Here is a 16,226-nt window from a genome sequence, read left to right on the forward strand (position 1 = left end):
TAGGACAAAGGCACATTGGGTTTGTTAGATCATCTCCGTTGTAGAGAAATAAAATAAGTAAACTTATATTATAATAGTTAATGCGACAATTTATGTACTCAATTCTCTCGTAGAAAGGCAAACAAATTTGGCAAAATTTTATTTTGTTACACTTTCGCACTAGAAATTCAAATGTAACCCCTTAAAATTCATATTTTGTTCCCCTTTGAATTATATATTTATTGCAACTAGCCCTAGCCCACACACTTTGTGACACACCCTGACCGAAATCAGAGCGTGTTGGCCGTCACGCCCTAATTTCAGTCGGGGAATGTCAGTTTGGTATTAGAGCATAGAAAGTCTAGTGCAGTCCAGAGGAACAACACTAGCTAAACACACCCATAAGTGGTCCTACACTGGTGATAATATGTCAGATATGCCATGGATTCCTCGTAAGCCACCAAAAGAGCAACCCAAACTAGAACCTGGAGGGGCGCAAAATAGAAAGTGTTAGTGGGCAAAAACAAAGCTTTTCAAAATCATTTCATTATCAAAAGTTCTAACCCCTCGCCGTAAAACCTGTATAGTTTCCCAGAAAATAGAATATACACATATATCGAAAACATGCTCAGAAATGTGCCATGTCGAATGCCTCCACATAAAATGTAAGTAACCCAGGTAATGTCAATCAATGCAAGTAACATGTCAGCGGGAGTCACCTAACGTGACATGTACGGCTGAATCTAGAGCTCAAATCCCCAACTCACTAACTATGCATGCACACAAGTCGGAACCACCTAAAGTGGTCTGTATGACAGGACTGGGTGTAAATAAATACGCTCAAGTGCTACGATCACGTGAAGACTGGGCTAATAATCACGGGTCATCTAGTCGGAACCACCTATAGTGGTCTGTACGACAAGACTGTGCACCTAACTTGGATCCAGGATGAGCGTGTGGTGCGGGAGGTGAACATCACGTGAAGGATTGTGCCTTACTCTGGGCGGGAGCACTAACACCGGGGGTGCAGGTTATGAGCTCTCTATGCATATCACATAACTACTACGTCACAACTATAAACTATAATTTACCTGGCAATTACCTGTACGTCTGCAGCACCAAACATACATATATGCAACTACTAATGCATAAATAAATAGGCAAACGTTATGCATGGCATTTAAAATGTATAAACATTCCATATCATTTTCTGGGAAAAACCACAAGTATATAGGTATATACGGAATACCAAAAGCCCACTCACTGGTATGTGGAAGGGTCGTAACCCCCTTGCCTCGAGTGACTGTGCTCGTCCTCGGGATAGGTCTCACCTATATACGAAACAACTATAAAAACGTCAATTTAAAGCACATAACCAAAACTAGGTAATAACTTCTCATACAATGCTCAAATGAGGTGTGTGAATACACCTACGTGATCTACTCAACCTCACGAACATCCCCATATTTTTAAAATAATTTTCCAAGGTTTCACGCGCCCCCATGCACCAGCCAAGGCACAGCCAGACGCACCGGCCACACGGACGGAACCCCTGACGGCGTTAGGGAATATTTCGTCCAAAAGCAAGCATATTCCGTTAAAACTAGCCTGACGCTGTTAATTGCCATTAGGAATATTCGGTCAGAGTTGACAGAATATTCCCCGTCTTCTCCAATGAGTCTCGCGCGGCCACCGCTGTCTGCAACTCGAATTCTCGTCGGAAACTGGAAAATTTTCAAAACTTTATATCTTCTTCATTTCTCAACCAAATTCCATGAAATTGGTACCAAATTAAAGCTTACAATGAGTAGAACAAAACCTTACCACTTTGAAGCCTTAAAACCAATGGAATCTCGCTGGAAAATCCCATGATATTCCGGCCAAACCTGCAACTCACTAAAACTGGGCTTCCCGACATCCAAAATGCTTCAACTTTCTTCTCCGAGCTTCGTGAGGACCTCCTAAAGCTCCCTATGACCTTAAAAACTCTTAAAAACCTCACGATCACGTGTGCATGAACAGTGCATGAAAACTGGGGTTAGGGTTCTCGAGGTTTTCGAAGGCTTCAATTCTCACAAATAGTATGGATGAAATTAGAAGCTTGCAAGGAGTTCGAATCTTACCTTCTAGACATCGTTCCGTGCATGCAAGATTGGTTTTGAAGTTCGTCTGTACAATTGCAAAGGAAATGGGATGAAGTCCGAGAGAGAAGAGAGAGAGAGAGAGTCACGGGAATAGTATGGGTGTGTGTGTGTGTCCTGTAGAGTCAACCACCAAAAACAACAAAACAACACCCCACAACACCCATTAACGTCCAAGGGTATTTTAGTCTTTTCGCACCTACGATACAAATAATCCGGGACGGGCTATCACACTTTGAATGTGAAGGCCTTTTTTTTTTTTTTTAATTTTTAATTTTATTTTAGTTTTCTTTTGGGAAAATATATCCGGGAGAGATGTTGGAGAAGAATGTGAAAGAGGGGAGGGGAGTGAAAGAGAAAAAACGTGGAAATGGCGAGAGGTTATATTTATATTTTTAAAATAGAGATATGCTATGATACATGTGAGTGTGGAAAGAAAAGCAACATCAAAATTACATGTCTATAATTTTATTTTGTAATAGAAGACCAAATTATATTTTCTTGATAATTTTTTATTTATTAATCTGTAGTTTATGCGTTCTAAAAGAAAGAATATTGTAGTCAAAATTTCAATACTTATTCATTAAATAAAAAGAATCCCAAATTTCAATATGCTCCCCTCTCCCCCCTGTCTCCACCGTCTTATATGCATCAGAGCCTCATTAATTTCATAACTACAATCAATCCAACTTCGTGAATGATGAATAATGATTCAAGAATTATTGAGCAATATGGTCTACAACAATCCTTCCCATCTTTGCTGACAACACTTTATAATTTCATTTTTTTCATCATACAAATAAAATTTCTTTTTCTTTTTCCTTTGCTTTATTTAAAGAAAATGGATATTTAATTATTAAAATAATTAGAACAATAGTTCCTAAACTTAGCTCAATTAGAGCTTTGATCCCTAATGCAGGGAGCGTGGTGGTAAATAAAAAGTGAAAATGAAATGAATAGGATACGATAGGTATAAAAAAAAAATGATAGATAGGTAGGGTCTACTATCTCCTAGTGTAATGAGAAACTTGAAAACTCTAAGAAGTTTATTTCTAGTACCAGCCTACGACGTTGACAACTAGAAGAACAAAGTAGCAAGAGAAATGCACTTAAAAACGAATTTACAACTCAAATTTCAATATTATATTTCAAACAACTTTTCCCTTTCTGCCTTACAAATACAACTATATGCAAGCTTACAACTTAAAATGAGAAATATTATAATACTTAAATTTCAGCTGCCACTTATTAAATATAATAATGCCTTTGGCCTATGGCCTACATCATTGTCCCATTCTTGAAGAAAACTCATTCTCGAGTTTTGTTTAGTCTTTCTTGATCTTTTGGATGTCCGACCAAACATTTTCCACAATAGCCATGTAAAAGCACAAATTTTCCAAGGACTCCAGATTGTAGAGCACTTGAAATAAATTTTTTTTTTTTTTCCGTATGCCACCTTCTCATGTTCCATGTAGATTTTAATCTTTTCTTGATGAGAGCAGTTGTATTAGAAAGCACATAAAATTTCCAACAAATATCTTTATTTTATGACTTGAAAAACTGCAGAGATAATTTGAATAATATGAAAAAGTTCTTTGCTCCAAATAAAATCTTGTAACATGACAAGCAACGAATGATTCCCAAACATAATCATAAAAGTAAGGGAAATCAATAAGGGGTTTTACCACCAGGTTTAGCTTCTCAAAATTTGTTCAGTCATTGAACCTAAAACTTCATCACCATTTACTCCATCAAGTATAGGGCAAAATTATAATCCTTACAACGATTAACTTCATGATCACCCAAATATCGATTAGGGCTCTGGTAATCAACTGATGCAAGGAGCAGCGTGTTAGTAAATAAAAAAGAAAAAAAAAAGGATAGATAGGTAGGGTCCGTTATCTTTTAGTGCAAAGAGAGATTTGAAAATTCTAAGAACTTCGCTTCTAATGCCAACCTACGATGAACAAAGTAACAAACTGTTAAACAAGACAAAGACAATAAAATGATGGAGTGAAATACTCTGAATCTTCCATTAATCAAAACAAGGATAATTTCAGGTCTCCCATCGCACTAGGAGGTAGTTGACCTTTCCTGTCTATCCAATCCTATCTTTTTATTTTATTTTTATTTTTATTTACCACCACGATGCGCCCTACATCAGCTAGTAATCAGAGTTAGGAAACATCCAAAAGAACGTTACCAAGCTCTGATAACCAACTAATGCAGGGCACAACGTAGTGGTAAATAAAAATGAAAATAAAACAAAGAAATAGGATAGATAGGTAGGGTCTACTATGTCCTAATGCAAGGAGACCTGGAACCATATATACTTTGGTTCTAATACCAGCCTACAACGTAGACAACTAGAAGAACAAAGCTTCAAACTCTTTAACAAGAGAAAGGCACAAAAACCAAGTTCCAACTCAAATTTTAATATGATAATTCAAACAACTTATCTTCCTTCAACCTTACAAATACTTGTATTTATATGCTTACAACTTAAATGAGAAATATGAAAAGACAAATGAAATGAATACTTACAGGATAACTCCCAAAAAGCTAAAAGATTCAGATAAACATAAGCCACAAACTTAAAGCAGGGATACATGCATTATAGCTCCCAAAAAAATGCATGTATTTTATTACAACATTAAGGTCATCTCCAACCTGGTAGGCTAAAGGTTCATAAGCCAAAGGTTAGCCCGTTTTGACACAAAATCCATTTCCCATGGAGATCTGGGCCAAAAATCTTGGGACCCACAGGGCCAAAATCCAGCCAAATGGACAACGGGATAGCCATGCAGCTAGCCTGTTCAATTGGGTCTAGCTGTGCTGCTAGCTGATGTCAGTTAACATTTCTTTTAAGACAAAATTTAAAAAATAAAATAAAAAATTATATTTTTTTCCTATAAATACCTGAGTCATTTCTACACAATTTCTCACATCATTTTCACCATTCTATACTATCTTAACTCATTTTAATGTCTAAGTTGTTAACATGCAAGTAAAATTAAAATATTTAATAACATGAATCTTAAACAACATGAAACTTAAAACAACATTTAACAAATAACAACACAATCTCCACTTTAGCGACACGTGTCACTCGAAATCCTATCTGAAAAATTATTGAGATTATATCAAGATAAGAAATGCAGAGCCTTATTCATTTAGCGACAAGTGAAAATGAAACCCTAGCCAAATGAAAATGAAACCCTAGATGAAGCTTTTATAGTAGGCTTTGTTTCAGACAAGAAAGGAGACAAGAAGAGACACATGTCATGTGCATGCACAATCTGAAAAGATCTACAGTTGAAAAACACTCTCATAGAAAAGGCTGTCAAAAAGCTCATGTGGGTTACCTTAAAGTGTATGCCCAGCTTGCGTGAAAGCAGCGAGAAGTTTTGACAAGATAGAATGAACTAGAAATAATGGCATGAAATGCATATGTATGAACAAACCTTTGATGAGAGAAATTAAGCTCTTAAGATGAATATTTCCAGCAGCATGATCCCAATCAAGTATTTTAACCCTAAAACTAATTAGAGCATGTGTGGTACAGTTTACAACATTTGACAAGAGAAGCCAAACAATAAAGCTATACCTCACATGGTAGTTTAATTCAATTAACCAATAAAATTAAAGATCAAACTTAAAATAACAAATTACTGAAGGGGCTAAAAAATAACTCCCTTTGGTTGGAGATCGTATATAAATATGGTCTGACACTGTTTATTAAAAAAATAATTTCCTGTGGGTCTATAATCTGGGCGGGGGCTAAACATAGCCTCTTCAATTAGAGATGGCCTAAGTCATTCACTCATTTGGGACAATGACTCTCAAGTGTTATAGTAATGGTTTAAACTTATTAATAGGGATGTACTAGTTGGATTGATGTTTTGACTAGTACAAAAGTAACGTTGAACTACACTATAGTTGGAATCAAGGTAGGGGGTTTTGGGGACATCTATAATGATTGAATGTTTGGACTTATTAAGGTTTGTCAAACTTGTTCTTGTTAATATGTGAGAATTGATATGTTTATGTTTGTTTGGTTGGTAATTAGAATGACTAGTTTGACCACTTACTCTTCTTGGAAATAATATGATTGAGATGACATGGAATTATTGTTGATATTATTCAAATAATTATGCCATGCATATAAATGACGAAATTCATATCATGCATTTCAATGATGAGAGACATGAGTCATGGGAGTTACATGGGCTTATGCCGTGAGAATTGGAATGGTATTATGTATTGGAAAAATGGATCTGACTCTCCTAGAGACCAAGGTTTCCGATGAGCATAATTGAGCGATGGTAAAGACGATCTTTAATTAAAGGATAATTTGGCAACCGAGAGATGGACAATGTGGTTTGAAAGATCAATGGAAAGTGAACGGTTGTGTTTGCACCTAAAATATGCACAATGTTACTTATTTGGGCCTAAAGCCAAATTTTGGCAATTTGTGGGGTTTTTGTGCAATTAGGCTAACTTGCAAGATATTTGGCTACATCAAGTGGAATGGTTTTGCATTAAAATAATGTTTCTCCACATGGTTTGAAGCGATGGCTTTATTGCAGTAAGGATGTTGGCAAACTTAGGAGATGGACATGTCGTGGAAAACCAACTTGTTTCTTTTAAATATTAATTAATTGCAAGTGAGATTAATGGACATGTGGTGGAAATCTAGATGGCTTCTTTTAATATTAATTCATTGCAAGTGGGCGGTGAAGTTCTCTGCACAGGTTCAAAGTCTCTCTTAGTTCTCCATATAAAGAAGCAAAGGTAGAAGGTTTAGAGACACTCAAGCAATCAATCAAACAACTCGAGTCAATTCAACTCCTCAATTTACAATGCCTTGAATCAACTTCAATTTCCTTATAAACATTTACTTTTAGCCAAGCACCCTTTACTTTCTTTGTGTTTAGCTCTGCTACTCTTTCGACAATATCAATTTCCTTTATATTTTCATTTCAACCTTTAAAGTCATTCCCTAAACCACCAGAAATTGCCCACAAGACTAGAGCAACTTGCTCGATTCCTTGGGAACAAGCTCCAACCTTGTATTTGACATCCCTTTGTACTTCTTATGCTTTGTAATATAAATAATTACATTTATGTACATCTACATTTCCAATCATTTAAATTACAAGCAATTTACATTACTAGTCATTCACTTTCCCTTGTCATTTACACTTCCAACAAACTTGCCATTTTCATATCGTTACAATTCTCCACATAAGTAAAGTCCTTATCATCAAGGCAAAGTAAGACCCTTGATTTGAGCCACTCCCACTCAATGGTGCAATCTCTTGGTTAGAAGTCGAACTCAGGACCAATCTCAATCATTTAAATCTCGTCTACTAGCAGCAAGTAGTAGTGGAACGCTCACAACCACCAATTTCTTGTTCGAGTAAATTTCTAGCATGCTCTTGAGGCCCATGGTGAATTTAGAGGGCAAACAAGTTTTGTTTAATGGGTGTCAATTTATATAACAAGACACTCGAGTCCAAACCACGGTATGGAACGTGTGAGGCCTTATGTGCTTTGGAGTATGGATTAATGAGAATAGAGGTGAAATTATTGTTTATAATCTCTCAAGATTGAAATCTATGGTTGTGTGTCATGTTGTTTCGTCTGATCAATTATTCAAGATGAGCTTTATTTTCCTATTGAGTTGTGGTTTCGCTCACCCCTTCATAGATCTTATAGGTATTGAACCGGAAACCTAAAGTGTAAAGAGTTGGAAACTAGCTAGAAGTTATCATTAGAGTTTTCATATGTAATAATCAAGTTTTAAACAAGAGAATAAGGAACCTTTATTGTATAGCTTGTGAGTTGTAACTTCTTATGTAAATTATTAGTATCACTAGGCTCTCGTTCAAAATTTTAGGTCATCTCTAACAGACCCGGCCAAAGGGCCATAGGGCTAAAAATAGCCCGAAATGACATAAAAATCATCTCCAACTGAAGGTTAGGACAAAGGGATTGTGGGCCCCACCGAGCCATAATTGTACAATCGGGCTAACCGGCTGGCCCGAACGAACCAGCCAACCAGCCCCGGGCTAGTCCAGAAATTCAAGCCCAATGGCTACCTAGCGTCATGATGCTTGGTAACCATTGGATTTGTTTTTTTTTTTTTTTTAACAAAATTAAAAATTCTAATTTTTTTTTTCCTATAACTCCCTAAGCCGTTAAAGAACTTTAAATAACATTAAACAATATTAAACAATATTAAACAACATTAAATAATATTTAACTTAAACAACATTAAAGAACACAATCTCCACCCTAGTACTAGTTGGGGAAGTTATTCAAACTTAAACAACATTAAAAAATAAAAAATAAACATTTAACAATATAAAACTTAAATGCCTACTCCATGCTTCTTTTAGCCCAAAGATATGCAACAAGATCTTGTTGTAGGTACTTATTTGTGGCACGCGTTCATCATCTTATGGCACCTCATGTACTCATTTAAAGAGATTAAGTTCTTGGATCCAAAGGCAAATTAGGCCCATCATATATTTTTGCATGAGCCCTCCTTGACCTATTTGGATTATCTTAGTCGTCATCAGACTCTCCATCAATATAGCCATCTCGCTTATCCTCCAGAATCATGTTGTGTAATATGATGCATGACATCATGATAGAGTTCAATTTACCTTGACTCCACCCTCTTGCCGGTTCCTTGATGATCTTCCATCTTGCTTGTAGAATACCGAAAGCTTTCTCAACATCTTTCCGGTATGCCTCTTGGTGTAAGGTAAACCACCTTTGGGTGTCATCCATAGGGTTTGCAATTGCTTGGATAAGTGTCGCCCACTTTGGGTAAATGTCATCTGCCAAGTAATACCCCGTATTGTACTGATGCCCATTGATGTAGTAGTCAAGTTAAGGTGATTTACCCTCCGTTAGGTTATTGAAGAGGGGTGAACACCCAAGAACTGTAATGGCATTTTGGCATCTTGGGATTCCAAAGAAAGCATGCTAGATCCATGTGTCAAATGAGGCAACCGCCTCTAACACAATAGTTGGCTTTCTCAATCTTCCACTATAATATTTGCCATCATCCGGTGGGACAATTCTTCCACTGCCAATGCATGCAATCTAATGACCCTATCATGCCTGGAAAGCCACAGTCTTTAACTTTGCGAAGGAACTGATCCAAATCTGCTTAATTTGGTTCACGGAGGTGCTTCTCTTTGTAAAGCTGAACAATTGTGTGACAGAATTCAGTAAATTATCAAGGCATGCAAACTCAAACATACCATATGTCCATCACATCAGCTGGGGAGGCATAGGCCAGCATTCGGAGTGCAATAGTAACCTTTTGATGAAGTGAGAAACCAGGGCAACCTGCTCTGTCCAGTTTCTATCGAAAGTATGGATTGATATGTTGGACATCATGAAGTAAACACTCGAAAACATGGAGCCTCATCCGGAAGCGACGTCTGAAATCCTCTTCTATGTACAATGAGTTGGGGTTGAAGTAGTTGTTCATCAGAGTTTCATGCGCCATCTCTCTATTTCGTGGTTTGTAAGAGCGACCAGCAGCAGAACCACCCCATTAAGGTTGTTCTTTAGTTGGCTCACACGCCATGACCCCAGCCATGGTTGCCATATATGATGTGTTGCGTCGTGCTTCATCTTCTTCATTGAACTCCTCATCTTCTCGTCTTATCTACGCCCATTTATCTTCCAATTCGGAATTGGATGAGGACCCCTAGTTGGAATCTGAAGAAGATCCAAAGTTGGAATTCATTACAAACTTGAGTTGAAAGAGATATTGGAGAGGGCAAAGCTGAAGGTGTGTGAATTATATCCCAATATCCACCCTATTTATATGGACTTTGGAAGTTGAAGATAAAAAAAAGTGCCACGCAAATGAAAATCTTATCTAAAATTTTCACAACTAATTACATCTCGACACGTGGCACTTGAAATCCTATCCGAAAAATTATTGAGATTACATATCGACAAGAAATATGGAGAGTTACTCATATATCGACACGTGACACTTGAAATCCAACACGTAAAATTATTGAGATTGCATATTGACAAGAAGTCTGCAAAGTTACTCACTTTAGCGACACATGTCAGTCGAAATTCTATCTGAAAAATTATTAAGATTCCATCTCAAAAAATTATTGAGGTAGTTTAATTTAAGTAACCATATTAATTCAATTAAAATAATAAATTACGTTTGGCCTATGGCCCTTTGGCCCCCTCGGTTGGAGATGGTTTTTGTCACAGGGCTATGTTTGGCCTATGACTCTTTGGCCCCTTTGTTGGAGATGGTAAGAAATATGGTCCGGCACTATTTATTAAAATTTTAATTTCTTGGAGGGCTATAGGGCTAAAGGGAGCCCTCTGACCCTCCTTCGGTTGGAGATGGCCTTAGTGTTCAAGGAATGCTCTAGTTTTATTTATATTTTATTCACTTATTTTTATTTCATCTTGATTATAGAAGTTCATAATTCTATAATTGGAATGTGATTCGCGCCTTAGATCAAGAAGAAGAAGAAAAATTTATTATCCTGGGTCGGGTGTGACAAAACCCCATAAAGAAGCACTATGTCGACTACTTTGTTTCTCAATCTAGAGAGATGTGCTTCAGATACACTAAGGATCACATAGATTCAGTCTCATGAATATTTTGGCGCAATCCTCCAATGTAATGTGTGCCACCAATTGGTCCTTGGTCTTGTCCAAGCCATTTCGTGCAAGATTGTAAAAATTCAGCACGCATGTAAATATTTCGTCATCTTTTCCCATGTTTCACTCTTTCTCTTCGCCATTCGAATCCGAGAGGCCTTAACTTGTTGTCACCAATCTTTTTGTCTTCGGGAACTTCCTTAAAATCAAAGATGTGTCATCTACCGCTGTCAGCCAATCTAAGAGATCCTCCGGTTGCATCCACCATGAAACTTAGGGATTTTGGTTTTGAATCCGGAATCCCACCGACTATTATACGCATCATTTCTGCAAACTGTCTTGGTTTGTTAATTCCCAGGGTGATGAGATGATCTCATCACCCTGGGAATGAACATTTTGCCTTGCACAAAAAATTCTGAACTTATTTATGTGGAGTAATAGTCATTTTGACTAATTCCGATAGAATTTTCATCATTTTTCCCCATTTAACACTTTATTTTAGATGGAATTTTCAAGGACTCAAAATGATCATAACTCAAAGATCATTTCCTTGCAACAAAATGAAATTGAAGGATGTCTCCTAAAATACATATATCCAATCCGTTCATGAACTGCTGGGATCGGATTTCTGTCCCTAGCCTCAACAATTTTGTTGTTGTTGAATTTAACCACCAAGTTACGATGAACTTGGTATGTTACTGGCAGTCTACACATTTGCTTGCTTGCTGGCTCTGCTTTCCTTGCATTGCGCATAGCGTTTTGCATTTCAAGCAATCAGCCCGAGCATGGTATTATTCGTCACATAAGATTTTCTGTGTTTCAACTTGATTTTGTTGCAGGGAAAAAGGTCAAGTGTGTGAGTTAGAATTAATGAATGAATGAAGCGAATAGTACATCACTTGTTCTGATTGACCATACTAGCTTGACAAGATATAAAAAACACATAAAATTGCACCCGGCCATGCGGCCCATGACCTCACGTTCACATAAAGCAGTGTCAATGTGATGATGATTAAACTACTCTGGCCTTGGCAGCAGCAGCACCAATACTAGTGATGGACGTGGATGTGGACGGAGTTCCAGCTCGAGCCAAGAGAGCTTTGGCCGGTGGAAGCAGTGCAACAGCTCCGTGCTCTGAATTTGAGTACTTGCCGTACACACCTTGAAGTTTACTTTTTGTTGCCATTGCGTGCAAGCTCGCCAATAGTTTGGAACAATCTCTGTTGGTGAGCCCAGAACACTTACGTTAGTTCCAGATATACTAGTAACATTAGATTGCACAAAAAGAAAGGAAACAGAAGGAGGAGAGAATTGAGTTACCTGAGCTGAGGTTCTGAGAAACCAGTGTGAAGCTTGAGTGTCTCGGACCAAACGGGAATCTTGTTTAAAGTGCATTTGGCAACATAGACTGCTGAGGCTGCAATCATGGAGGGGCAGTACATAGTCGTGGTGTAGTGCATCGTAGCTAACTCCGCCAGAAAATAAACCATGTTTTCCATCTGCACATTCAATTTCAAATTATTAATTTATTAAAATTCAGACGAACAAACCAGAACACAGAGAGAAGACACGAATTAGAGAAGACTACTGACTTGGTGATCTGGAATTGACGCTTTGATGAAACGAACGAGGAACACATAAAGTGTAGGCACAGTCAAGGTCCATTCGAGTTTTCCAAGTATCTTCTTCTCCATGATGAGTATCTGAGAATGAGTGTAAGCCCTGTCTGAAAGGCAAACAAAGTCATTGACTTCAGGGGCCCAGATTTCTTCATACTTGGAGGCAATCAGCATAGCACTGATGCCGACTAACTGTAACTCCTTCCTGGGCACAATCTTAACCGCAAGGAAGCGATCAATTATATTGATGGCCAGGTAGAATGTCTCAGGAGAGAGTTCAAACTTGGTATGCACATCAACCAGCCAATCCACCAGAATTGTTCTCATGTTTTCATTAATCTCGGGTTGTGAGTCCATGTAGTCATGGGGGCGGTTCTCATTCTCAACAAGCTTATAAAACTTGTACATGTCCTCAACGTATTCAACAGCAGCCAATTCATTGCCGGCGTCATTTGCATCAATATCAACAATATTATTATGGCTCTTTGGTTTATCAGTCACACCACAAGCAGCCTGCCAATTGAAACAACAACATTAATAATCATATATAATTTATACACACACACACACACACTTTACAACTTACAACAGAAAAAACGTCAAAATTAACTTTCAAACAACAATTTCTTACCTTGCTTCGAGCAGTAAGGACTGAAGTATAAGTTGGTGCTTTCTTCCTTGAGGTTCCCTCTGCCTCCTTTTTCTTGTTAACCGGCTTAGTGGTCATGCTCTCTTCCTCTGTTGCCTTGACTTCCCTGGCCTTGGGCTGGTTAACATTCACCTTCTTCTGAGCCGCCGCTGCCACCTCCTTTGGTACCTCAGCTCTTTTAACACCATCAACAGCAGCATTCACCTTCTGCTGAGCCACTGCTGCCACCTCCTTTGGTACCTCAGCTCTTTTAACACCATCACCAACAACAGGAGCATCTCTTTTCACATTTAGACCAATTTGTTTCTGTACATCGATTACTAATTTTTAGAGAACAAGAGATAACAATAACGATAATAAATAATAAGTAATAAAGTAGCATGGGGAAGGACGAACCTTATTGTTTTGGGCAGCTGCTGCAGCCTGCGCATTAGCGAGTAATTGAGCGCAAAAGCTTCTAAAACAAGAAGAGAGTAATCAGTAAGCAAGAAAAACAAAGAAAGGACAAATGAGAGGAATCACGAAAGAAACAAAGTAAAAAGCAGCATCAAGCAAACCTTGTTACTGGCCGATTAGGCTTGGCGTCTATTACCACATTTCCAATATCGCCTAGCGCTGTTCGCCTTCTGCCATCGCCAGCGGCAACAACATTCTTTTTCAGCGGCCTACCTCCTCCTCTCTCCGCAACTGCTGCTTTACCTGTAAGTTACAACAAACAGACTCTAGAATCAATGTACGAAACAAGTCAAAGAAAACTATTTTCGCTTTGGTTGCGGGGACAAAATCAAGACAGCGAAATGAACCCGAAAACCCATCATGTACTGGGAAGCCCAATCCAAGAAAAACAAGAAGTCTTGAATCGGTTTAGTAGGTGAAGTTTTCTGAAATATAAACCCTAAAATCCTAAATCCAATCAAGATTAATCCAATCCTTAACAAATAATAAACTCTAAATTCTTAAACCCAAGAGACAAACCAGAAAATCTTTGATCCAGTTCTTTAATTAATCAAATCAAACAAACAATAATTTTGGAGCAAAAGAAACCCATCATCGAATCAGCGTAAAAGGAATACCTCTCGCTTGTTGTGGAACAACTACTGCTCTGGAAGCCATTCCGAATCGTTTCGTTCTCTGTCTCTGTCTCTCTCTCTCTCTTTTGCAGGGAAGGGAAGCGAAGAGAAGCCTAGGATTATCAGAGGCCGTGTTCCGTATTTGAAGAAGGTAGCCGACGCGTCGCTCCAACGGTCGAATTTTACTTTTAGTTTCTATCCGTTGGATGACTACTTCATCCTACGGCGTAGGTTCGTCTTGGAGCCGTTGGAGGCCGAACTAAAAAGTTACCGTTGGTGTTGGGTTATTATTACAAATTAATTATTATATTAGGGAATATAGTCGGCTGAAGGTGTCAGGGAAGGCGCGGTCACCCACTAACATAGCTGTAGTGGAACACGTGGATGAAGATAAACTAGCGGCCTTTGATTTTGTTTACTGCTTGATTAATGTATGGATGTTTGCTTTCTTTCGAGATTTGTGTATATTCATTATATAAATTTTAAAATTTAATCTCATTTAATGATAATAAATAGGACGTAAAGTATCATTAACACTTGAGAGTGATGAGCATAAATATTTTCTTCCCATATAATCAGGCTAACTTTTGTAAATCGTTAATTCTAATTTTAAATTTTATTTAAATATCATTTAGAAATTACATATGAAAAAAAAAATTCCTTAAATTTTATCACAAGAGGTCTAATATACTTGCAATACGAGTTGAAGCACGTATCATAATACAAGTAGGGGAATACAAAAATATTTTCTCTCTACATATATTATAACATATAATATACCGACTTTTGTTCTAAATACATGAACCTCTCCTACTCCCACTATTTCCCACAACACGCAAATTTGCGCTGTAAACAAGTTGACATTCTTCCCATAAACCTAAGCTCTCACTGCCACTGCCATTGCCACAACACCCCAGGCATAAGCCCAAGAAGAAAGAAATCTAAAATTGAGAGCCTTGATGTCTGATTTGGGCTTACAAAATTCTATTAAGTAAGATGTTTTAAGTTTAATTCTTGCTAAAATGAATTTAAATCATATTATTACTAATTATAAGCCTTAAATCATTATCCCACTCTTTTAGTGTAAAAAATCGTTTGTTAAAAAAAAAAAAAGAATGAATGGTGAGACAAACTAAACTCACTGTTATGCCATGACATATCATGTTTTAGTTTTTATTTTTTACTTTTTGTGTGTGGCAAATAATGATGTTTACCATGCCAAATTGCAATTAAAAAATTTTAGAAAACTTTTAGAAGTTCATATTTTTGTATTTTATTTATGGGATTAACTACAATACTTACATATATTTAATATAATCATCTGACGGTCAATTATATTCATGTAAATATATGTATTTAACACAATTACAATCTGACTGTTGAGATGATGGTTGTACTAAATACATAAGTATTGTAGCCAAATCTCTCATCCATTTATCAAATTAAAATTTAAAGGGGATCATTATATGGAGTTTGGTAGACTTTCATATGGTTTTGATGGATTCTCATATTTAGGTGTATTCAATATATACTTTTAAGGAGTTAATGTCATCCTGTATGAATAGATACTTTTTATGACTTTTAAAAAGTCTATGAAAATCTTGTAAAGTGTCACATCCCGGCCCCGGGGGGACCACTTCCTGGGCCCGCTCCATCACCGTAGCACGATATTGCGCGCTACTCACTTAACTTCAGAGTTCCCACGGAACCCAAAGCCAGTGAGCTCCCAAAAGGCCTCGTGCTAGGTAGGGATGAGAATATACATATAAGGATCACTCCCCTGGGCGATGTGGGATGTTACAATCCACCCCCCTTAGGGGCCTGACGTTTTCGTCGGCACACACGCGGTCAAGGCTAGGCTCTGATACCAATTTGTCACATCCCGGCCCAGGGCGGATCACTTACCAGGCCCGCTCCACCACCGTAGCACGATATTGTCCGCTTTGGGCCCCCCAGCACACCCTCACGATTTTTTTTTTGAGAACTCAAACGAGAACTTCCTAATGGGTCACTCATCCTGGGAGTGCTCTCGCGCGCTACTCGCTTAACTTCGAAGTTCCTACGGAACCCGAAGCCAGTGAGCTCCCAAAAGGCCTCGCGC

General features: G+C 37.8%; 1 protein-coding gene across 1 annotated transcript; it reads right to left on the reverse strand.

Annotated features, from left to right (window-relative positions):
- Positions 1 to 11,615: 11,615 nt before the first annotated feature.
- LOC137745224 (G2/mitotic-specific cyclin S13-6) lies at positions 11,616 to 14,251 on the reverse strand. The gene is made up of 7 exons (XM_068485141.2): positions 14,129 to 14,251; positions 13,613 to 13,754; positions 13,452 to 13,512; positions 13,038 to 13,361; positions 12,380 to 12,919; positions 12,108 to 12,286; positions 11,616 to 12,007 (listed from the first exon to the last, which is right to left on the reverse strand). The coding sequence occupies exons 1-7, from the start codon at positions 14,166 to 14,168 to the stop codon at positions 11,800 to 11,802; spliced, it is 1,494 nt and encodes a 497-aa protein (XP_068341242.2). The 5' UTR covers positions 14,169 to 14,251; the 3' UTR covers positions 11,616 to 11,799.
- Positions 14,252 to 16,226: the final 1,975 nt, after the last annotated feature.

This window comes from Pyrus communis, chromosome 12, assembly GCF_041283825.1.
Source record: "Pyrus communis isolate YQ-2024b chromosome 12, ASM4128382v1, whole genome shotgun sequence".
Classification (NCBI taxonomy): Eukaryota; Viridiplantae; Streptophyta; class Magnoliopsida; order Rosales; family Rosaceae; genus Pyrus; species Pyrus communis.

What these genes read in the sequence shown, in the direction of transcription:
- LOC137745224 (XM_068485141.2), bottom strand. Translation starts at nt 14,168, where the DNA reads ATGGCTTCCAGAGCAGTAGTTGTTCCACAACAAGCGAGAG. An exon ending in CGTCAATTCCAGATCACCAA is followed by an intron (nt 12,287 to 12,379) that starts GTCAGTAGTCTT and finishes TTGAATGTGCAG; the next exon opens with ATGGAAAACATGGTTTATTT. An exon ending in TTCTCAGAACCTCAGCTCAG is followed by an intron (nt 12,008 to 12,107) that starts GTAACTCAATTC and finishes GCTCACCAACAG; the next exon opens with AGATTGTTCCAAACTATTGG.